This window comes from Thyridium curvatum (genome assembly GCF_004353045.1).
Source record: "Thyridium curvatum strain D216 chromosome Unknown NODE_11_length_606192_cov_83.229133, whole genome shotgun sequence".
Taxonomy (NCBI): domain Eukaryota; kingdom Fungi; phylum Ascomycota; class Sordariomycetes; order Thyridiales; family Thyridiaceae; genus Thyridium; species Thyridium curvatum.
This window is the reverse complement of record NW_022156766.1, coordinates 268,821-290,655: the sequence shown is the minus strand read 5'-3', so window position 1 is coordinate 290,655 and position 21,835 is coordinate 268,821. Positions and strand designations below refer to the sequence as shown.

Here is a 21,835-nt window from a genome sequence, read left to right as displayed (position 1 = left end):
GTTTCCACTGCCCAACGCAGCAGGACCCTGAAGATCATGGAAGAACTTGAAGATTGTCGGTGTTTGACAGCTAGCCACGCCATCTCACCTCAGCATGACGAAATGGGGAGGCACTGGTGGCCCGAGCTCTAGCAGACAACGCCAGAGCAATCGGCGATTGTCCATCCCCACTCGTGTCACTACATGCACCTGAATATGTGTCACCCTTCCTCAACCTCCTGTTCGACAATCTCGATGGAATAGGCCGTATCTAAGATCTATCCTTATGACGTTGGGAGCGAACTCTCGGTTTTGTCAACCTCTTCATTGTCGGGCTCTCGCACGTCACTGGCACACGTAACCCACGATCATGTTGTGCTCGCCGAGAGCCTTGGTGCTGTGTCAGACATGGCGCGTGTACTCCGAATTCCGCTCAAACGAATAGATCAATCCTAATGGAAGGAGATGGGAGCAATGCAATGCATGCGCGCAAGCACGCATATGAAGTTTATTCTCTATGTCGTAGGCCAACACCACCACGGACTGCGTAAACGGGTGGCGAGTCCAGCGAGGAGTAGATACAGAACCCAGAGGCGCCAATCAAGATCCACGTTTGCAATAACGATGCAGAAACCCTGAAGATCAATCATGATCCAATGCTTCTCATTTCCAGAAACAAAACGAACTCGTCGAACCCATCCCGGCTCCGTTCCGCGCGCGGGCCCACAATTGCCGGGACCGGCACTTGGAACGTGCGGAGGCGAACTGCCGCGGCCGGTCTTCCGGGAGCCTCCACTCCTCCTGGGGACTACATCGGTCTAGAATGTTCGGAGACACTCACCGATCTGCGCTATCAATCCATCATGAACAGATCTTGAAGATTGATCTGCCTGCCTGCCCCCTTTGAAGGTTTTTGCCACAACTCTCAGCAAGCCGTCGGATCTACTCTGCCCAAGACACTTCAGTTCATTCCTAGATCTGTCAGACCTGCAGATCTGGAAAACCTCCTTCCAAGACGCGACAACGAAGAAGCTTTCTTGGTGCCCCCATTCGAGGTTGGCGACAGCCCTCTCCGGCCCGCCCGGGGGTTCGGATACTCCCAGCCCACCCTAAGAAGCCCCCGTCCTCACCGGGTACGCCACCCTTCATTCCACCATGGCGTCCCGATCTTCACAGACACGCATATCTAGCGGCATCGGCAGCCACTTCACGTGTCCCATCAGGGAGTCCCGTGAGTCAAACTGGCGCCCGACTACTCGACATAGTTCGAGGGATAGTGTCCTCTTGAGAGAGTCCAGACAAGGCTGCTTGCCAGCCTCCACGGGTTTTAAATTTCCACTTCTATCGGTGAACCATGTCAAACCTCATGCATCTTTCATCGTTGAAACACACCCCGGTGTCCCTCCCAAGCGCTTGAAGCTATTCAGCCCTCCATACCCTCACGCCCCCTCCCGCGCTTCGAGCCCAGCCCGCGAAGGCCAATGCGGCTCTGCGTTGGGGACGACCATCTGTATCCCCTTGGGTCAACCGTCTCAGTCGGATACCTGCTGTAAGCTTGCCTCTAGCCAGCCAGTTTCTTCAGCCGCGGAAACTCGCCTCGCCACACCAAGCCCCACTCCCGCTGATCTTCTCCTATGTTCCGGGTCCCATAGGAATCTTGATCAGGGCAACGCATCTTGGAGACCCAGGCAAGCCAGGTCCTGTGGCGGGGAGGCGGCTCTGCTGAACATTCCCATGCCCTCCGCCATGCGCAAATTTGCAATCCCCCATCGCGGAACCGGCCGGCAGATCGACGGGTCTAGCAGATTCCCATAACATCGGGTGAGCAAGGGAATCGGGAAGAACCCCAGCATGGCTCTGCTAGTTGGTCGGTTCATGCCAAAGTCCGGCACCAGCCTTGCAGAAATCACAGATCTCAGGATCTAACATGTAGCTGATTTGGTTCTGCTCACTCCTCCCTATGGGGGAAAGGACTCTGGAATTGTAGCATGCTCAGAGTACTTGAAACATAGAGAAAACGGACCGTTTTAAAGCAACAAGAGTCCTCCGTCTTCCACGTACGACCATAGATACCAGAAAATTCGGGATCCCGTCCGCTCTCCCATAGACAAGCTGGTAATCGCCGAACTAGTACTCAGGTCGGTGACGACTGGGGAATCCTCGGTGTTGTACGTTTTTTTGGTCTTGTTTTTGTCCGTTGTGATTTCTGTTATTTCTTTTCTGGTTTTCATTATGTATCCCAGGAAGTCACCAAGTCTAACCCAGCTTGTCTTTTTATTTCTATATTGTCTGGAGGCAAAATCTGTTCTGCAGAGCCATCCTGGGGTGGGTTCAGGGCAAGAAAGGAACGTGGAGATGGATCTCGCTGGGAGATGTGGACAAGTACTTGTACTTGTAGAGAGAGAGAGGCAAGCCCAGTAGGATCCGACCCGCTTCGGGTCAATTATGTAGTTATCAGTAAGGTTGAAATGCATGATTCTGGTTTCTTGTAAAATGCTTAGCTGTACCGTCAAACACCCTCTTGCTGGGGGTTGTTCGGGAAGTTCTCGTCTGATCTATCAGTCGTCTATTACTATAATTCTCATTTCTTTTTGTGCACCATAGAACACCACTCGTACCTAATCTCGACCCACACCCATGCAAGCCACACCTCACTAAACACCTCATCAACTCATAAACAAGCCGGCCTTGGCGGGCTCTAAGATCGGACGAGCAGGCTCTTGCCAGTCATCTCCTCGGGTTGAGGCAGACCCATGGCGGCCAGCACCGTGGGAGCGACGTCACCCAGCACGCCCTCGTCACCCGTCTGGAGCTTCCAGCCCTCGGGAGCGTTGGCCATGATGAAGGGGACCTTGTTGGTGGTGTGCGAGGTCTTGGGCTTGCCGTCGGGGAACTTCATCTCCTCGGCGTTGCCGTGGTCGGAAGTGATAAACAGGATGTAGCCCTCCTTCTTGCAGGCCTCGAGGATCTTGCCGATGGCCTTGTCGGTGGCCTCGCAGCCAATGATGGCGGCCTCGTAGACACCAGTGTGACCAACCATGTCGGGAGGTGCAAAGTTGTTCATGACGAAGGGGAACTTCTGCTCGCCGAGGCGCTTGCAAACTTGGTTGGCGACACCGTCGGCCGACATTTCAGGTGCCTTGTCGTACGTAGCGACGGTCTTGTTGGAAGGGACAAGGTCCTGCTTCTCATCGCGGGTCTCAAGGTGGAAGACCTTCTCGACACCGCCGTTGAAGAAAAAGGTGACGTGAGCGTACTTCTCGGTCTCGGCGACGTGCACCTGCTCGACCTCCTGCTTGCCGAGCCACTCGGCAAGGACGTTGCCCATGTGCTGCGGCTTGAAGGCGATCTCGAAAGGGTAGTCAACCTTGTACTGAGTCATAGTGACGAGCTTGATCTTGGGGTAGGCAAAGTCGGGGCGAGGAGACCGGTCGACATCTCCCAGGAGCTGAGTGATCTGTCGGACGCGGTCAGACCGGTAGTTGAAGAAGAAAACGGTGTCATCGTCTGCATAACCTGGTCAGCTCTGGAAAATGGCGCACGGTGTGGGAGACCTGTTCTTCCTTACCCTTGAGGCGACCCTCATCACCTCCAACAATGATGGGCTTGAGGAACTCGTCCGTCTCGCCCTTCTCGTACCGCTCCTTGACGGTCTTGACGGGGTCCTCGCTGGCCTCGCCCTCGCCCTGTACAAGACCCTTCATGGCGATCTCGATACGCTCCCACCTCTTGTCACGGTCCATGGCGTAGTAACGGCCGACGACCGTGGCGATCTGGCCGATGCCGAGCTCCTTGATCTTGTCCTGAAGCTCCTGCATGTAGGCGGCGCCGGACTTGGGGTCGGTGTCCCGGCCATCGCCGAAGAAGTGGATGTAGACCTTGGGAATCTGGTACTCCTTGGCGGCTTCGAGAAGAGCATAGAGGTGAGTCTGCTTGGAGTGCTGTGGTCTTGCGCGTTAGCATGTAGCCGAGACGATGGATGGGAGATATAGCAATGCGACATACCACACCACCGTGGGAGATCAGACCGCAAAGGTGCAGCCTGCCGTTGCCGTTCTTGGCGCGCTCCATGGTGCTCTTGATGACGTCGTTCTTGCTGAAATCGCCCTTCTTGATGGACTGATCGATACGAACAACATCCTGCCAGACGACACGGCCAGCACCAATGTTCAAGTGGCCGACCTCCGAGTTGCCCATGAGGCCCTCGGGAAGGCCGACAGCCAGGGAGGAAGCTTCGAGCTCGGTGAAGCCGGTCTTGCTCTGGGAGAGCTCGTCCATGACCGGAGTCTTGCCGGCAGCGATGGCGTCGCCATTCTTGGGGGATTCAGCCGACGGGATACCCCAGCCGTCAATCACGACTGTACATGCGCAAGAGCACAAATATTAGCCATGCGACCTCTAGATATACGAGAATATATGCCGAGACGAGGATGTAGTCGGGGCGCGGAGTCGAATTGCGCTTCTCCTCGTGCACTTGGGCTCTCGTCTCGACCTCGACGTTGGGCTCGCCCTCGTCCTCAACAGCTCCCGGGGACGGCTCGACAGGTGATGGTGGGGTCATTCTGGAAACAGAGGCGGACGTACTCAGACAGGCTTTGTGGTCCGGCTTGACCATTGTGTAAATCGTTCTTTTTGTCTAGGGGAAACGGAATTGATTAAAAGAAAATAGGTCGCAATGTGTGTCTCAGAGAAACAATGCAAACTGGCAACAATCAGGAAAGAGAATGCTGCGTGATTTTCTACGAGGAATGGGAGGACAAGACTGTTTTACACGTTGAGAATTCATGGTGGGGGTTTTGTTATCAGGCAATCGCCTCCAGCTTTTTTTCCTTTTGACGTAGTAGCGCAGCAGCCAATGCAGGACCAGGGCCGGTTTTACGGTTGTGATTGCTGTTACGTCGAGAATAATTCGCGGGATAAGGCACTCAACGGCGGGTCGATAACCGCTATCGATAAGGCCATGCCCGCTAAAGGTTTCCTGGTGCGAGCATCTCTTGACTTCAATGGAAGAGAGTACCCAGGTACCTACCTACACATAGTTGGATCTTTGCTTCAAACATTGATTTCACTCGATCGCAAGGGCAGCAGGCATACTGGTCTGGCAGCCAAACCCAGGGCTCCGAGGAAGTTCCCTTGTTATTTGCCCTTTTCAACGCACTTCCCCAATTCCTGTCTCAATTCCCAGACGACTCGTCTTTGTGCTCTCCTCAGTGTTTACTACCTATTTGCTGTCGGCACCTCTCCGGCGGTAGGGGAACATCCAACCACACCACCAATCTCCAATCACGACTGTCGCATCAACCACACCCCCTCTGTCGAAAAAATATCACACCACTATCATGACAGCAGACGCCCAGCAACAACCTCACCCCCTCGCCCTCCCCGAGACCCTGTCCCCAGACGCCCTCGACGCCCTCACCGACCTCGCAAGCACACTCTCCCGCCTCCGGCCCCCGCAGTCCGCGAGCACCCTAGCAGACGGCAAGGGCGCCGGCGGCCCTGCCGGTCCCGGAAGCGGCCCGGGGCACCACGGGTCCCAGCCGCCCGCCGTGACGGGGACGACGCCCCTGCCGGCGCCGGCGGGCGCCCAGGGCGAGCTGCACCTCAAGGACGTCCCCTCGGCGACCGACGCCCTGCGCGTCAAGCTCCAGCGCGCGCGGGCGCAGATCCGCAGCCTGCCCGACGTCGGCCGGACGGTGGCCCAGCAGGAGGAGGAGCTGCGGGAGCTGGAGGACCGGATGCGCCGGCAGAAGGTACTGATGGAGCAGCTGCAGAAGGTCGGGGTGCGCTTCGGCAGCGAGGAGGAGGAGGCCGCGGCGCCGACGCCGCAGGTCGGGGCTGGCGACAAGATGGAGACGTAAACCCTAGGTGCTACTGAGGTCTCACTAGAGACTTGAGTACCATATGGAGTACTTTTGGACCCCGACTGAAATTTGGCTTGTTTTCTGCTGCACGACGAGGCTTGGAGCATTCGGGAGATGCCCGAAACACCGACGGACGGAGCATCACTACGGCGTTTATGGACACGATACGGGAACTTTCACTGGTTGGAGCGGATTATGATACCAATTTTATGCCCCTGAATTACGGAAAGAGTTCTGAACAAAAGGACAACGCTATATGCCAACGTGAAGATGTACCAACTTTGCTTGCTCTCTGTCCTCCCATGGTCATCCCAGGTCCTTACCGGCTCGAGATGCCAACCTTCTTCAGCACATCATCGGTGCCAACTCCGGGTCCACCGGGGACCGTCTTGGTCCAGGCCTCTTCGGCAAGGCGCTCCACCGCGGGGAGGATCTTCCAGTTCGGCGAGTGCTCAGCCTTGAGCCACTTGAAGTCGTCGACCTGATCCCACTGGTTGGTGGAGGGATCTACACCCTCACCCAGCTGAGAGGGGCCACATTAGCACATTTCTTGAGGCACTCTCGCTTTGCCCTTCCAACATGGACGACTTACGTAGCATGCGGGGATAGGCGCGAACCGGACTCCGGAGCAGTCCTCAATGATAGGCCGGCTGCCGCAGTGCAGGTAGAAATCGACGTTGTTGCACTCGTGGATGCGGACCTGCCGAGCCGCGACCACGACGATGCTGTCGGAGACGCCCGTGATGTGCGCCGGGCCGTTCACGTGGCCGGCGACGATGAGGCTCTTGGCGATGCTCTTGATGGCGAGGCCCGCAAAGGCCGACTGCCCGGCCGTCGGGACGGACATGTCGACGACGCAGCCCGTGAGGCCGGTCAGGCTGCCGGAGGAGGTGGCCCGAGACGCGGTGGAGGGCAGGATGATGTGCAGGCCGGTGTGGTCCGAGATGTTGACGTCGCGCGCCGCCGAGAAGCTGGGCTTGCGGACGCCCGAGCTGCCCGGCTTGGCCATCTCGGCGTTGTAATCCTTGCTGGGGAAGGACGGCAGGGCGCCCACGGAGTCCCTCTTCTCCGACTGGATGGACGAGGATGCCTGCGCGTCCGCTGCTGGTTGTGGGCCGGCCAGCCCCGAGGGGACGCCGCGGACGCTCGGCAGGGGCACGAACTCATCGTCGCCAGCCTTGGGGACGCCAGTGATGTTTGCGGCTCGCGGCTTGAACTGGAATTTGGTCTTTGGTGCAAGCTTGGCAGTCTCTTCGTTGAGTTGATCGGTCAATGCTTTCACCGCCTAGCGCTGTTGTCAGTCATCCTGAGATCGCCAAGAGGCCTCATATGTTAAAAATGCAAGTATACCTGAGAGTATGACCTCAGGTCGTATGCTGGGACAAAGTCTGAAGCATCGGAGACCTCATTTGACAGCTGCGAGATGCTTGCAAGAATCGAGTCGGTGGCATCCTGCCGCTCCCCGCCAATCTTGGGGATGGAGCTCAGCTGGCCGATGGCCTCCTGGATATCTTTTATTGTACAATTTTGGTGAGCACTACGCGTTCAGAGCTGCAGTACCGGGATAAACATACTAACTGCCTCCTGTTGGAACTGGCGGTAGAATCGCTCTTTGGGGTCCATGATGGGTTTGGGTCCTGCAAACGCAAAGGGGTATTCGTGAGTGGGAGTCAAAACCTGTGATGAAGCCATGATGGAAAGCGCAGAGTTAGAAAAGCAAAAAAAAAAAAAAATCCGGTGCAGGATATATGCTATGAGGTGCTAGTGAAGGTGTCTATAGCTGCCCATAAGACGCATGCAGGTGACCAAGTAACAGTAGCCCTTCAAGGCGCACAGGCGTATACACTAAGTCAAGACGAAGTCGAAGTGGTGACGGCTACGATAGTGAACGGTACAAGTCCGGGTGATGGGTTGCCCGTACGGATGCCTGTGAAGAAATATATACACTCACCTAGACTCGCAGAGGGGCTCAGAGCATCGGCATTCGAGTCCCGTTCGACCAAGCGATTCACAACAGCCCTTGCATTTGCACTGGTCGGCTCGGAGTGGCAAGCAGCGTCAATGGTCGTGGTGATGGAGGGTCGAGCGAGATGGTTGGAAACCGAATGGGAGTCCCTTCGAGTGATGCGGGGTGTGGGGTTCGCTATCACGAGTCACATTGAAGGTGGGTGGTAGTCGCGCGCCGCACGGATCCAGGGACCAGCTACATCAAGCAGAGAGGGACGCGGAATAAGGTAATTGGCAGCAGCCAGCCAGTTAACTGACTTGGTAAGTTTGCGTCGATCCCAGCTCCGGTCACGAGCATGAACGAGGAGGCATTGAGGCAGGCCGAATACCGTGGGGGTTTGCTCCATTGGCATACAAATCGCTGCCTGCATGTAACCCATACCTCTGAAACTGCCTGCCATCGAGGCCCACGCAGTGACGACATCGTACCGCTTTAGCCTCAATTTCCAGCGTAGGGGGATGCGGTGCAGCTGCATAGATTGAGGCAGAGAGGGCATGGTGTCCTCCGGAGGGTTTCCGGGTCGGGTATCGTCTCCTGCTAGTGGTGTTTGACTGTTACCCACGCTGACAGAGTTAACCCTCTTGGTGGTGGTGGACCCCTGAATTCTAACAGCCGATTGCTGTCGCCGAGCTCAGCGACGACGCTTGTTGTTCATTCAGCAGCTACCCTGATATCATACTGCAGCTATCATCTACGCAAGAATGGCCTGACAACGCGCCTTCGGATTTCTAAAAAGGGGACAGGAATTGAGAAGGCGAGCCTCAAAAAGAGACTGTTTATTCCCAGCCTCGATGCTGTATTGTAGTTCTTCACTGATAGTCTTCCTCAATCATCATATCTCACTTCAAGAGCTACCATAATAGAAGCCCCTGAAAACCTTATACACAGGAGGGCCGGAACAGCTGTCTCGTGGCAGCTGTTGAAGGAAGAATTCACTTCTTGAACGTGGCGCTCTTGCCTGCCTTTTCTCCATGCATGCGTCTCGCGCCCTTCGGTCCATCCGCGATCTTCGCCGTGTAGGGGTCGAAGACCTTCTTCTTCTTCTTCCTCTTGTCGTCACTGACGACGTTGCTGCTGTTGGCACGCTGAGAATGGAGGACAGACTGCGCGCTGTTGTAATCAAAGGGCACAAAGTTGCCCTCTTCGTCGGCACCCGATTTTTGAGCTTTGCGTGCCTCTTTCGCCTTCTTCTTCTCGGCCTTGCGCTGGAGCCGTCGCTTTTCTTCCTCCTCTTGGGCTAGTCGCTTTGCTTTCTTGCGTTCCTCCTTACGCGCTTCCTTGGACTGCTCAGCTTCTTCTTCTTCTTCTTCTTCTTCCTCCTCCTCCTCCTCCTCCTCTGAGGACGTGTCTTCTTCCTCTGACGATGTGTCGGACTCTTGTGCAGTTTCTTGCGCCATGGTGTCGCTCTTGCGTTTCGTGCCTCTCCGCAGGGTGAAAGGATCGGCCGCGACCTCATCTTCTGCTGATCGCTCCGTGGGCGCATCTGTCGTATTAATCTCGGCTGCCTCCGCAGGCGGCAGACTCGACCCGTCCAATACGCTTGCATTCTCCACCAATGAAGTCCAAGGTACCGGGACCCTATCCCTGGTGGGTAGTGCCCGCCGGGCGGTGCGTTGCTCCCAGAGACTGCTGATAGGCACGGTTCCAAGCAACTGAGACTGTTCGAGTCTCAACTCTTCGATCGGGGGGACCTCTGGATCTCGAGCCGCCTGTGGTGCCTGGCTATATGTCCGTGCATCTCCCAATTCTCGCTTGGCTACTTGTGCCACGGAATCCTGACGGTAGAACTCCATGAGTGAGGGCCCACTAGCGCCGCCCGCTGCTATGGCGTCTTGTACCACCTTGAAGAGGTCGTTGATCGAGGTCTTCACGGCAGACGCCGAATGTCCTAAGCAACTGTGCAGGGCTTTGATGTCGGTAGGCATGATCTTCGCGATTTCCATGACTGCGTGCGGCGCCATGTAGAATCCAGGGCTCTCGTCCTCTCGACGTGCCAGGTCATCCCGCCATTGATGGACGGCTTTGTAAATGGCAAATTGTTGGCCATTCAGAGCAACGGATGTCTTGGAGAGACTCGCCAGCCAGCCTCGAGCGCCACGGCCAGTCTCGGCATCGCTCTCCAGATTCGAGTAGCGCTGCAAAGACGTCTCCTTGGACCGTTGCAGGACCCAGCCCATGAGATCCTTGTCAGGGTTCGTGCGATCAGTGTGCTCCAGAATCTCGTTGCGGAGCATGTCAAAGACATAAAGGAGATAGTGCGTATCAGAACGCGCGTAGTAGAGCATCTCCTCTGGCAGCGGTCTACAAAGGGTTAGATTGTTCAGCCCGTGGAGAGAGGTGTACTGACCTTATGCGCCAATCAGCCAACTGATACTTCTTGTCGGCATCGAAATCGGCAAATTTCTTCAGCAAGTACGCCAAGCTGCGTGTTGGGTAACTGAGAGCCTCACAGGCATGGAAAGTATCAAACAGCCCAACGATATATAGCCCGAGGTCTCGTTGAAGCCATATGATGTCCATGTAGGCGCCATGGAAAACCTATAACATTCAGTCGAGGAGTCTGCGATATATCAAAAGGTCGGTACAAACCTTGACTTTGGTAGGGTCGGCAAAGACCTCGTTGAGAACCTCCAACCGGTGCCGCCAGGGCTTGAGAGTATCTATAACCCAATCTTTGTCGCGAGTGCTCACCTGCATTAGCGACAACAAGCCGTTGTACGTGCGGAAATCGTGATGCTCAAGATCGATGGCGATCTCGGGTGCCTGCTTGAGGTCCTCGAGCATGTCCAGGACTCCCTCAAATGTATCGACCCATATGGCTGCGCTTTTCTCCACTGGTAGATACGGAATCGGATCTCGCTTTTCGTAGAGAGAGTCGGGGTATTTCAGGTTGCTGATCTCGGTCTCGTACGGGTGCTTGTATCTGAAGTTGCCATTAGTGTCTCTAGTTGAGCCAAGCCGTTGAAGCATTCTCCGCTTGTCGAAAGGCGTCGTCTTTCTCTTCTTGGCGCCCTTTATTGCTGAAGCCTTTGCAAGATGTGACAAAATCAAAGAAAAGTAAATGGTGGGGTCGTACTGTGTATTGTCCTCTTCGTCTTGGAACGTGCCCAGACTATTTTCGAGTGGAACGGACGCATGAGGCTTGGTGCTCAACAGGGGCTTCCATGGTCCGCTTGGGAAGTTGTCAGCTTTGCGTTCGAAGCCGTTTTGGGGCTTGAGCATGTTCGCCCTGCGAAGCGAGTGATCGAGTCTATCGGTCTGCTTTGGCTTCTTCGAGGCAGGACCCTGTGCTGATGTTAGTTACAAAGCATCCCTGCCCAGAACAAGAGCGACCTTTCTCACAGGATCCACCGACGGCGCGGCTTTTCTCTTGATGAGACCTGTGTACTCGTCCAGGCATGTGTCGGCCTTTTCCAGAAGAGAGTCTATCACATCGACAGTCCCGCGCCAGGCGATATCTATGTCGTCGACATCTTCCAGGTCGGGAGCTGCCTGGCCGGTGGTCTTGGAGGCGGCCTCAAGCAAGCCTTTGGATAGCCGCAGAAGTCTTCCAGTCCTCTCATCGAGTCGATCGGCGACGGAGGAATCTAGCGTTCGCAGAAAGCTGAGGTCCTGGCCAGCAATGCGATTTGTGGTCTTCGTGGTCGCTACCAAGGCGTTCTGGATCTTGTCCTGCACAGACTTGAAGTCAGATGAAGGATCCATGGCGAGATCACCAGCGCGAGGCCTTGGCTGTCGGTCAAAATCGCGTTGTGCGGCGGCGCGGTATCTACCACATGAAGTCGAGAAAATTTCCCGAAGTATCTTATCGATAGCGACAACCCAAGGACTGGAGCTTTCACCAGGGTCGATTGCAAAAGTGGCACTGTTTTAGGGTGTCCATACAGTGGGCCACCTGCTGTGTCTTCGCCACAGCAGATAAGATAAAGGCCGCCTGCACCTCTGGCACGAGTCTTCGCGAAACTCCCGTTTACGAAGTGTACGAGTTGATGAGACCCGGCCCGCTCGAAATAAACAGGACGCTTGGTGGCTAGCTGAAGACAAGCCCTACTTCATTCTTTGAGATTTCGAGAATTCTTCGGCGTAACTGGGACTCCTGTCTTGAAAAAGGCGCCGTGTTCCGAGAAAAAGCCGGTTCACTCACGAGAACTTGTCTGAAGCTCGGATAGAAATGTCGGCCTCGCTAGCGCCGGAGTGCAATGAGGTGAAAGAGTGAGATCGGACGCCGAAGTCGTGTAAATGTACTGCGCTGACCCTAACATAGGAAGTACGATACTTGTTTTCTCAAATGGTACAGCGAGAGTGAGTATAAGCCTTGAAAGGTTCAAGCTGTTGGTGGTGCAACTTATTGATGATGGAAAAGAGTATCTGAGGGGCACCGGCAAGACGGACAACAATGAGTGTGCCGATCTCTTCGAAAAATACCAAAAGTGCCTGACGGTATGTGTTCCGTCTCCAGAAATTAGAGCACAGCCTTGCTGATCACCGTACCAGGTGGCATTGAAGGAGAAGGGCATCGATAAGCTGGTCGAGGAGGCGAGGGAAGACAATAAAGAAAACGATGCTGTGTATCTCTCAAAGAGATGAGGTGAGCCGCTGTTCCATCCGGCAGCAAAAGGAGACCTCTGCTAACCTAGCCCGACCAGGGAAAGCCTTGGTCAAGTGATGTTTTGATGACTGGGACCGGCTGATGTCGTGATACTGAGGGCATGTCACTACGGCGTTCGGGGTAATTAGATTCAACTTCACTCAAAGCTTCTCGCCTGCATTGGTCTCACGGCCTCTCTAGAATTACAGATCAAGCCTATTACTATATTTCATGCTGCTGCCTCTGCCTTGAACATCTGCATTAAACCTGTGCGATAATTGTACGTACATGCCTTTACCTACTTGATTGGGATCGTCCCAGCCATTCAAAATTGCAAGGAGTCTATAAATCCTCAACCTGCTCAGCTTCCAGCAGAGCTGGATGTTGGCACCTGTGGCTTGCATTGGCCCCTTTTGATCGGCGCACGGGGCTTGCAACTGCCGTGGGAACGTGCTGGAGCTTGATTCTCAGGGGCGCGCGTCTGGGGCGGCACAACAGGGGCTCAGCTACAAAACGCGGCGCCAATGACGCTATATAGCGACAGCGGGTACTTCCAAATACCTGGACAGACCAGTTAACTGAGCCCTTATCAGGCTCACTAGAGGTACCGACCTGGCTAATTTGCTGCACTATTGCGGTCCACTGAAATGTCACATCGTCGAACCAAGTGGACAACAAGCTTTTGATCGCGATGCCCCTCGATCTCTTTGATGTTTCTAGCCAGCTTCCTCCGCCCTGTCTACTCGACGACCCTGTTAAACCTCTTTGCCATGCCGACTCTCTGATTCTTCCGCAACCAGTCCAACCCTCTCAAAACCCTCCGTCAATCTCAGTCTAGACCTGTGCGGCATGCGCAACTCGTAGGAAGCGCGATTCTATGCACCCATTTTCGGTCCTGACCCTCGGGATCTTCGTAGCTGGCTACACCACTGCTCGGTGGGATCTTGTGACTCGTCTCTATGAGCTTGCCATATTTGCCTGGGACTACGGAGTCGTTGTAAGTGGACAGCTCGCGCGCCCTTCTCAACCCGCTGTCGCTCAGCACAGATGCTAACGAGAGATCCTCCTTGGCAGACTCGCGCCGCAAGAGCTTTCGCGCTGCTCACGCTCTTCTTCCTCGTGATATACATACCCGTTGAACGACTTGCGACGAGGGAGGCGAACCTGGTACTATCCCTAGACCCGACCCCCCACGGACCCGGACTTATACTAATAGAGCTGGGAAGCACCCGCGGTCGCCTGGATCAGGGATATCTGCACGCGAGCAACTGAGACGGAGAGGATCGTTCTAACGTTCGATCCGCTCTTCTCAGTCGCTTGCCATGCCAGATCAAGATGGCTTGATGCGAATATTCTGGCCGACAGACATTGCCAAGTCTGACCGACCTGGGGTAGTGGTGGGGTGGAGGAATTCCACACTGGATGTATTCGTTGTGGCCATACTGGACGATGTCGAGGTAGGGCGCAGTCCGCGACACTTTGCGATCGACGAGTTGGACTGCTTTTCCCGCTAATCACGTCCGAGTACAGGCGCGGAAAGTCGAGTTTGCTCTCAAAGCAGGCACTTTGCTGAAGAACGCCCCCCATGCTGTGTCTCGCATCTTCGACCTATGTTGCCAGCCTGCCATGCATGTGCTTGGCATATCGAACAATGCAGAGGCCGTCGACGTAGACTCGTCATGGATACGCGTTACTACGGGGCCCGGCATCCGTGTTCCTCGGGTTTCTTGTCCGAGGGCAGACAACTTTCAGATTGTGCTTTTTCAACGACCACTACCCCAAAGAATGCAGTACATATCTCTGGTGCCGATATCACTGGCGCTGGAGGACAAACACGGAGGCTTGCGTATCGAGCCAGCCGATGACATTGAGGCCGAGGACGAGAGGCAGGAGCGCATTCGAAAGGAGAAGAAACAGAGATTGGTCGAAAAGTTGAAGCAGCATTCAGTGGTCAAACGTGCGCCGTCCCCGAAAGAACAGTCGCTCCCCAAAATCGTTCATCAGATCAACTGGGCTTGGGAGATCGAGAAGCTGCTGCAACGAAATGTGTCACTCGTCGGAACTCGACCCAAGCGAAGTCTTAGTATCTCTGAGCGTGTCGTCGAATCCGCGACTACCATGAGGGACTTTGTCAGCGTTTGGCTGTGGGAGCTCGTCACACTTTATCTGTTTCCAGTCATCCGGATGGGCTTCGGGTTCGCGCTGATGGGGCATAGATGCGCGGCGGAGCTGCTGTTGCTGATCCTCGAGTGGCGAGCTCAGCCTCGGTACGCCGCTCTCAAAGACGTCTCGGCAACGGCGCAGCAGGTCGAGATCAGGCTGTTGCAGTTTTGCTACTGGCCGATGCAGTATGTGAAATTGAGGAAGAGGAAGAACGACTGGGAAAGCGTCACGACCAGCCATCCAGATTACATACGATTCTACAACAGCCTATGGCTTGTCGCGAACGATGTCATCATTGGCATTGCTCTAGGATCGTACATTATCGACAATGCAGAATGGGTCGCAGACCAGATCAGCTCCATATTAACCAGGTATACAGTCGAGGCTCTACAGAGCAGTATTTCGTGGTTGATGGGCTGGCCAGCTGGGCTGAAGCTCAACACCGAGCTTGCCGCGTTCCTCGGTGACCTTTTCCTATGGGTTATAGACTATTGGTCAAGTAGGTTTATCCATGCTCTGCTTCAAACAGTGCGCCTTGCTTAATTTTTTCCAGGTTGCATAGAACTCCTCCGTCCAAGCCTGCCGCAGGTGGTGTGGTTCATCGGCTTCTCGAGCTTTGGCGGAGCCAGCATGCCGATTGCGCTCTTTTCTGATCTCCTGTCTATACTGACAGTCCACATCTACTCCTTCTACCTCGCCTCGGCTCGCATCTTCCACTGGCAGCTGACGATCCTCGTGTCCCTCTTTCACCTGTTTCGTGGCAAGAAACACAACGTCCTGCGGAACCGTATCGATTCTTGCGACTACGACCTAGACCAGCTCCTTGTTGGCACTATCCTCTTCACTTTGCTATTCTTTCTCCTCCCGACAGTCGTGGTGTTCTACCTTAATTTCGCCGTGGCCAGGATGGCTATCATCATGTTAAAGGCAGTCTTTGATACCCTATTGTCATGCCTGAATCACTTCCCACTCTTCGCGCTCATGTTGCGGATCAAGGACCCGAGAAGATTGCCAGGTAAGAGCTCAGCTCTTGAAAATACTTCGATATCCCCGTCCAATGTGACTGACACTGTCCAGGCGGCATTCGATTCGAGCTCCGAGACACCAAAGATACTCCTTCGGAGAAATCCACCCAAGCTACGACATCCGTGATCTACCTCAAGGTAAAATTGCTTCTGCCTGCAAGATCTGCAAGCTCCGTTGCTAACTCTTGTGCAGTCCATACCTCTATCGTTCAAAGCGATGTTTGATCAGTATTTCCAAATGGGATCACGGATACGGAAGCACTATCTATCGCCGCGTGTTCTTCTATGTCTCCTGACTGGCAAGTTCGTCCCGCCTATCAATCGCAAGAACCTGTATAGTCTACAGTACAGCATGCTTCCTGCAAGAAGGGCTAGCATTTCCGACATGTGGGATCTCATCATTACCTTTCCGCCTCCGAAGAGGAAGTTCACGGTGCCAGGCATACCGAACGGGAGGCTCTATCCAAGCAACTATAACCCAGGGGGCCGCTCAAGAAGTTACCAATAATAATAAGACAACTAGCTGTTACGATACGAATTTGAAATGATTGACGCCACATGTCAGTTCCTTTGATTGGGTGCAGTGTTTTGTGCGTGAAGTGTGATTTGACCATACCCACAGCCTCTCGTAGATTGCGCCCGATTGAATTCGTTCCCTTTGCAGCCGAACCCACCTAATTTCGGCGTTTGATTTCAAATATTAGATGAATAGAGGCGGAAACAGCACCAAGCTCCTCGCGTGGCATTCGGAGGGGCAAATATCTCAAGGGATAAGTGACGCTATCTACAACGCACCCACCCTCATCCCTGGGCAGAGGTGGTAGAGTCCCAACCTACCTAAGGGCGATTCCCTTGAACGGAGCCTTTTATTATTGCGGCGGAAGGCCGCCCTTGGAAGGAAAGAGTACCATGATTTAGCATAGTATAATAATAGCAAGTGATCTGCAATTGAGGCCTTGCTTGTTCTTCAAAAACGGCATCCCAAGACGACCAACGCAAAACCGCCGATCAAACTGTCTGTCTCGAATAGAAGAGCTATCGCCATCTCGCCATCTCGCAATGTATGCCTTCATTTCGTTCTGCCTTCTCTGGTGCCTGGCGCTCGCCCGCCCATTGGGCGGAACATTGGAGGTTGCCAGAATAGCCTTCGAGGGTCCAAACGGAAGCGTTTACAGGTTCGAGGTGCCAATCAACAGAGTGGGGATAACGATCGGTTAGTGATTACGATACAGACGGCGTAGGGACTGGTGTCTAACGTATATCTACAGCAAAACCGGCGGTGGTCAACACCGTGACATTGCTGTCAACGGGCTTGTCAGAGGGGGTGGAGTGTGTGTCCACGGGGTTGGGAAAGTCGAAAACCAATGTCACCAATGGCGAGGTAAGCAGTCCTGAGATTTCTTTCCAAAAGAACAGAGAATTCAAAATATGCGACTGGGACAACTGACCCGAGACAGACAATTGCCATCATCCCGCCACAAAAACAAACAACCATCAGTTGTAGATACACACAGTCCTAGGGGCACAGCTTCACTTCGTGTTATGCATCAACAGCGTCGGAGCAGGTGGCTGGAGAAGAAGTTGTTACAGTCGATACCTTTACCTTTTGACATCTGCATCAAGGGGGCCATTGGCCCATAAGTGCCTCACGGGGTCCCGCGGCCAGGGGTCACATCTTCATATATAATGATCAGCAGCGATGAGCGAGAACATGCCCTTATATATCGCTGGCTCTATTACATAAAAACGCACTCGTACACATCGATAACTATCCGAGGCAGGTTAAGCCAATTCAAACCAAGTGATTACTACTGTTTTTGCTCGTCATCACCAGTGCCATGTCTTGCTGTAGAGTACTTTCCATGAGAACATCCCGCAGACTACAGCAGGGGAAATGTTTTTCGACAGTAAAGTCGGGGCTGTTTCGTATAATCATCTCCGCAAAGGGGCACCCGGCGCAATATCGTGTATTTACACGCTGAACATTATGGAGGCACAGTTAAGCAGTCAAACTTCGGGAGGTCCGCATACATATTATGATACCATCCTGCAAATGTGACACTCATCCACAGAAGCACAAGATCAAAACATGTCACTGTTGACCAGTGTGTGATGTCCTTTGTTTACGGTGAAACCGCTGCAATCCTGAAGGTGTCGAGAACCGGGTGGGATGGGCAAGTATTCCCACTGCTGAAGGTACGTGGCGGAGTATATGCGAGAGCGTTAGAGGAACGGAATGTGAACCAAGCTCACGTCTCGTATAATATCGTTCAAAACCGACAAGTCCACCGGGATTGTGACAGCATCAAGGATATCCAACAGGAGGCAGCGGCAAGCCTCCATTCACGAATGCTGCCGACGAATGACACATTACTCTGAACTTCGACTGGCTCATCAATGGCTCGTATACGTGTCTGGTTCGTGGACGCCGAGCTCTCGCAGGGGACAATGGGGAGTTGAGAGGCAAGGAAGTCGGTTGGATGGGAGGGGCGCAAGGTGGAAGAGGAGACGAGGTAATCGCGCATCGATGTGCTCTTGCGTTGGGTAAAGTCTTGGCCAAGTCGATTCTCTCGGCTATTGAGGCCGTCGAGCAGTTTTGAAGGCGTGTACTATCAACAAGTTGCCTCTGTCCATTAGTAAGTGTATCCGGAACGTCGCCTGTATCTTCAGGACGATTGAATAAGCAGTAAGATTCTGTCTCGAACTCGTTCCGGATGGGATCATTCGTAATGAAGCGAGGATCCCCCCAAACTGGGTGCCTGTACGAAGTACGTACATCTCTGGTAAAGTGAGCACGATTTGGGTGGCCACCAGCCCCCTGGCGTAGCCCTAAACTGGAAGGAGCCGGAGACCGCCACACCTTCTCTGGCTCCAGATCCCCTTCCCCAGACTCTCCGCTTGGTCACGAGCGCTTCGCCCAAACGCAGAGTTCCTTTTCTCCTTGGAATCAATCCAATATTTTCTTCCGCACCGAGATTCAAAACTGGTTCAAACACCATCTGCTCATGAGGGAGTGTGTTGACGCCACTTCTGTGGACCATGTAACCCAACGTGCATTGATGGAGAACCGATGCCACTCAACAGTCGGCCGTCGTCTTCGCAAACCGATGAGGAACTGGCTGTGAAAAGGAACCACCCACGGTCCCTCCAAGCTGCTAGAGAACCGAATTTCCCGCATAATCAGTCCACTGGCCTCGAATCCGCAGAGAGTCCCTCCACACCTTCGACTCGCGGCCTCGCTCCCAGGGGATGCCACCAATCAAGGCCCCCAGTTGACACTCAAATCCTTGCCAGACATTCCGGCAATAGAGATCGGGGTGATGGCAACCTCTCAGAAAGGAAAAGACTGGTGAGGGGTAAGGGTTTGCCGTTCCTGCCGCTTGTACTGGTTGGGCCTGTGTGTCAAGATTGGGGTAAGTCGCAGGGATTTCGACAGCCGGCATATCACATGACGGCGCCGTGAGGGGAAGGACAAGGTAATTTCAACCTCACTTCATCCCATCAATCCAACTCCAACTCTTTCCCTCCAGTTGCAATTGCAGAAAGTCGCGATGTATCAAGCTCTGGATGACTTGACGTCGAGCACTCGCTCCGTCAGTATGGGGAAATGGCCCTAAGGGCACGATTCCGGGGAAGTCCCCACCAGATGGCCCGTACGCCCGCCCGTTTTCCCCAGCCTGGGGAAGTTCATGATATGCCCTTCCCCAGACTTCTAGGGAGCATCAACGGGGCAGTCAGGACAACGGACCCTACTGAGGCCCGTCCCTAGGAAGGGTCAGATGCCCGGCCGACGGATGGCGACCTCTTATGTGCTCGTTCGATGGCCCACGTGGTCAAGCTCCATGGCCATCGAAACGAAGCATGTCGGCCCTCGCGCGGTACGACCGGTCTTGTTTACCTTTGTGGACATCGGCCAAGCTCTCTAGTAGAGTCGATCGACAGTGGCTATCCTTGGAATATGCAAGCTACTCGAGCAATTTGGCACGAAGCCCGTTTCTGGACTCGCTCTGTGGGCATCGTGCGACTTGTTGGTGGAGTGCGCTATGAAGTTTGTGGGCCTGACTTGGCCAGTTCAGATTCGAGTGAGGCATGCGAACCTTGGCTTTGGTGAGTGATTTTCCGTTGTTGCCGTGTTTCTCTGCTTCTCGAAAATCACGTTGGTATTGGCACGCTTTCCCTGCAATTGGGAATGTGTCGACAAAAGAAAATTATTTTGCGCGGTTTGTATGGTCTTGAATCGGGAATGAGATTCGCTAATTTACAAGGTAGTCCCGATGACTTGATGCAAGCCCGCCGAGATCTATGCTCCAAGGGATCTCCAAGTATGCAGCACCTCTATGTCCAGTGACCGCTCCAGAGTCTATAATTCTCCTCCTTTTGTCTACCGGTCGACCACGTCTAAGCACACACCTCGTACACTCCTACACCCCCAGTGACCCATCCCTGTAGGGGATGGCCAAGAGCTCCTTCGAGTTTGAAGGAATTGTTTACGTCTGCATGCCAAGGTTAGTCGAATGAGCCATTTTTGGGCAGAGACGGGACCACGGTGGCACTTACGAACTTGGCCATGAGGGCAACCATGAGGTCGAAAAGACCAATGGCCTCGACGAAGGCGAAACCCAGAATGGCGTAGGAGAAGAGCTGGCCACGGAGGGCAGGGTTGCGGGCAACACCGTTCAGGAGGGCGGCGAAGACGAGACCGATACCGATACCGGCACCAGTCAGACCGATGGCAGCGGAACCCATACCCAGGTTCTTGGAGACCTCGACCATAGCCTGAGCGATCTCAGAGCTGTACATGCGGCGGGAAGAGACCTGGAAAGCCTTGCTGGAGGCCAGGATGGTGGAGGGGGCCTGCTGGCGCTTCAGGGTCTGAAGGGGGCTGGCCTTGGTCATGCCTGTGTTGATTCCTTCGTGTTAACCTTCGATGTCGAGATGGTGGACGGCAAAAATTTTTCGACTCGACTCCATTGCATCGAAGCCTTGGGAGCTATCGAAGCTCTCGGGTGAGGATCGAGGTGACATACCAGTGATGGTGCGCTTGGAAGCGGCAGCCTGCAGGCGCATGGCAGGGCGAGCGACCTTGGTGGTCGAAGCAGCCATGGACGAAGCCAGGCGAGAGGCAAGGACACGAGTGGAGGCCATTGTGATTGATGGAGGGGAGAGGATTGTCTGGAGAGGACAAGAAAGGACGGTAATGCGAAGAGGAGGAAAGAAAGATATCAAGAGCTCGTGGAAGAAGCTTGGTGTGGGTGGAAAGAGAGAGTGAGAACTTTTTCAGAGGAACGAAGGGAGAAGAACATGTGGTCGGTCTACCGGCTATGGGAGCTCAGGGCAACGAACGGACCGAGGAGGGTAGTGTCGTTTGAGGGATATCATAGGCCAATGGGTGAATGGAGAGGATACCCATCACGATTCCACTCCATCATTGATATTGTGGACCTAGTGGCCTGGGCTGGCGAGTGAATTATTTGGTGGGAGCACCGCATTGGGAAGTGCTCGCCAGCTGATGAGAAAGTGAGAAGGAGGTAGGACAGGGAAGTGAAGGGGCCATGATTCACTCGGGCGATGTCGGGACTGGCCAGATCGCAGCCAAACGGCACCCTGGCACATGGCTAGATGCTGGGTTTCACGCCTGAGGCTGACGGACAGGCCTTGGCACGGCCGGCCATGATTCGTGTGGATGGAGTCAGCTCCATAGCTCTACGGAGCTAGGGTCAAGTATCAGGAATTTGCAAACGCTGCTGGCCAGCGCCCAGCAGGACCACGAGGCCCACACAGGGAAAAGGGCGCATTATTTATTATCGCCGGACTCCCCTCTCTAGAATTCGGGTTGCTTGTGGATGTCTGTCGAGTCACCACTCCATTGGAAGCTCTCGAGGAGCTCTTGCTGCAGGACGCAAACGACGACGGCAGAGAATTTCGCACCCTTGTAGGGGGCTCCCGAAATCCCACGCAACGATACCCGCGGCCGGCACACACTCGCTGTCCATTCATCAGTGACCCCCACTGAAGTCCCCACTTGGCGGCCAAGGCAATGGCAGAAAAAAAAAAAAAAAGAATCCAGGGTTGCCGGCACGCCCTGGCAGATGCAGGCGGCTGCCACACTGTCTTTTTCCAGCACCTGCAGCGATTGACGCGACAACAATCTGCAAGCTTTCCAGGGCACCGGGTACCTAGCTGCGACCTTATCTCGCCTTGGTACCGA

General features: G+C 54.4%; 6 protein-coding genes across 6 annotated transcripts; 2 read left to right on the top strand and 4 right to left on the bottom strand.

The window, feature by feature from the left end:
* Positions 1-2,677: 2,677 nt before the first annotated feature.
* On the bottom strand, positions 2,678-4,594 carry E0L32_002705 (uncharacterized protein; the record flags this gene model as incomplete). The annotated part of the gene is made up of 4 exons (XM_031136924.1): positions 2,678-3,486; positions 3,548-3,920; positions 3,985-4,293; positions 4,388-4,594. 4 exons carry the CDS (start codon positions 4,592-4,594, stop codon positions 2,678-2,680), a joined length of 1,698 nt encoding a protein of 565 aa, XP_030999907.1.
* A 724-nt stretch (positions 4,595-5,318) lies between these two features.
* Positions 5,319-5,840, top strand: E0L32_002704 (uncharacterized protein; the record flags this gene model as incomplete). The annotated part of the gene is made up of 1 exon (XM_031136923.1): positions 5,319-5,840. One exon carries the CDS (start codon positions 5,319-5,321, stop codon positions 5,838-5,840), a length of 522 nt encoding a protein of 173 aa, XP_030999906.1.
* A 322-nt stretch (positions 5,841-6,162) lies between these two features.
* E0L32_002703 (uncharacterized protein) lies at positions 6,163-7,535 on the bottom strand (the record flags this gene model as incomplete). The annotated part of the gene is made up of 4 exons (XM_031136922.1): positions 6,163-6,366; positions 6,436-7,128; positions 7,194-7,354; positions 7,418-7,535. 4 exons carry the CDS (start codon positions 7,533-7,535, stop codon positions 6,163-6,165), a joined length of 1,176 nt encoding a protein of 391 aa, XP_030999905.1.
* A 1,248-nt stretch (positions 7,536-8,783) lies between these two features.
* On the bottom strand, positions 8,784-12,368 carry E0L32_002702 (uncharacterized protein; the record flags this gene model as incomplete). The annotated part of the gene is made up of 6 exons (XM_031136921.1): positions 8,784-10,152; positions 10,199-10,389; positions 10,441-11,136; positions 11,194-11,716; positions 11,996-12,106; positions 12,343-12,368. 6 exons carry the CDS (start codon positions 12,366-12,368, stop codon positions 8,784-8,786), a joined length of 2,916 nt encoding a protein of 971 aa, XP_030999904.1.
* Positions 12,369-14,224: 1,856 nt separating this feature from the next.
* E0L32_002701 (uncharacterized protein) lies at positions 14,225-16,305 on the top strand (the record flags this gene model as incomplete). Its single annotated transcript, XM_031136920.1, has 6 exons — positions 14,225-15,101; positions 15,156-15,617; positions 15,680-15,765; positions 15,821-16,060; positions 16,151-16,187; positions 16,250-16,305. 6 exons carry the CDS (start codon positions 14,225-14,227, stop codon positions 16,303-16,305), a joined length of 1,758 nt encoding a protein of 585 aa, XP_030999903.1.
* A 3,828-nt stretch (positions 16,306-20,133) lies between these two features.
* E0L32_002700 (uncharacterized protein) lies at positions 20,134-20,772 on the bottom strand (the record flags this gene model as incomplete). The annotated part of the gene is made up of 2 exons (XM_031136919.1): positions 20,134-20,537; positions 20,655-20,772. The coding sequence occupies 2 exons, from the start codon at positions 20,770-20,772 to the stop codon at positions 20,134-20,136; spliced, it is 522 nt and encodes a 173-aa protein (XP_030999902.1).
* Positions 20,773-21,835: the final 1,063 nt, after the last annotated feature.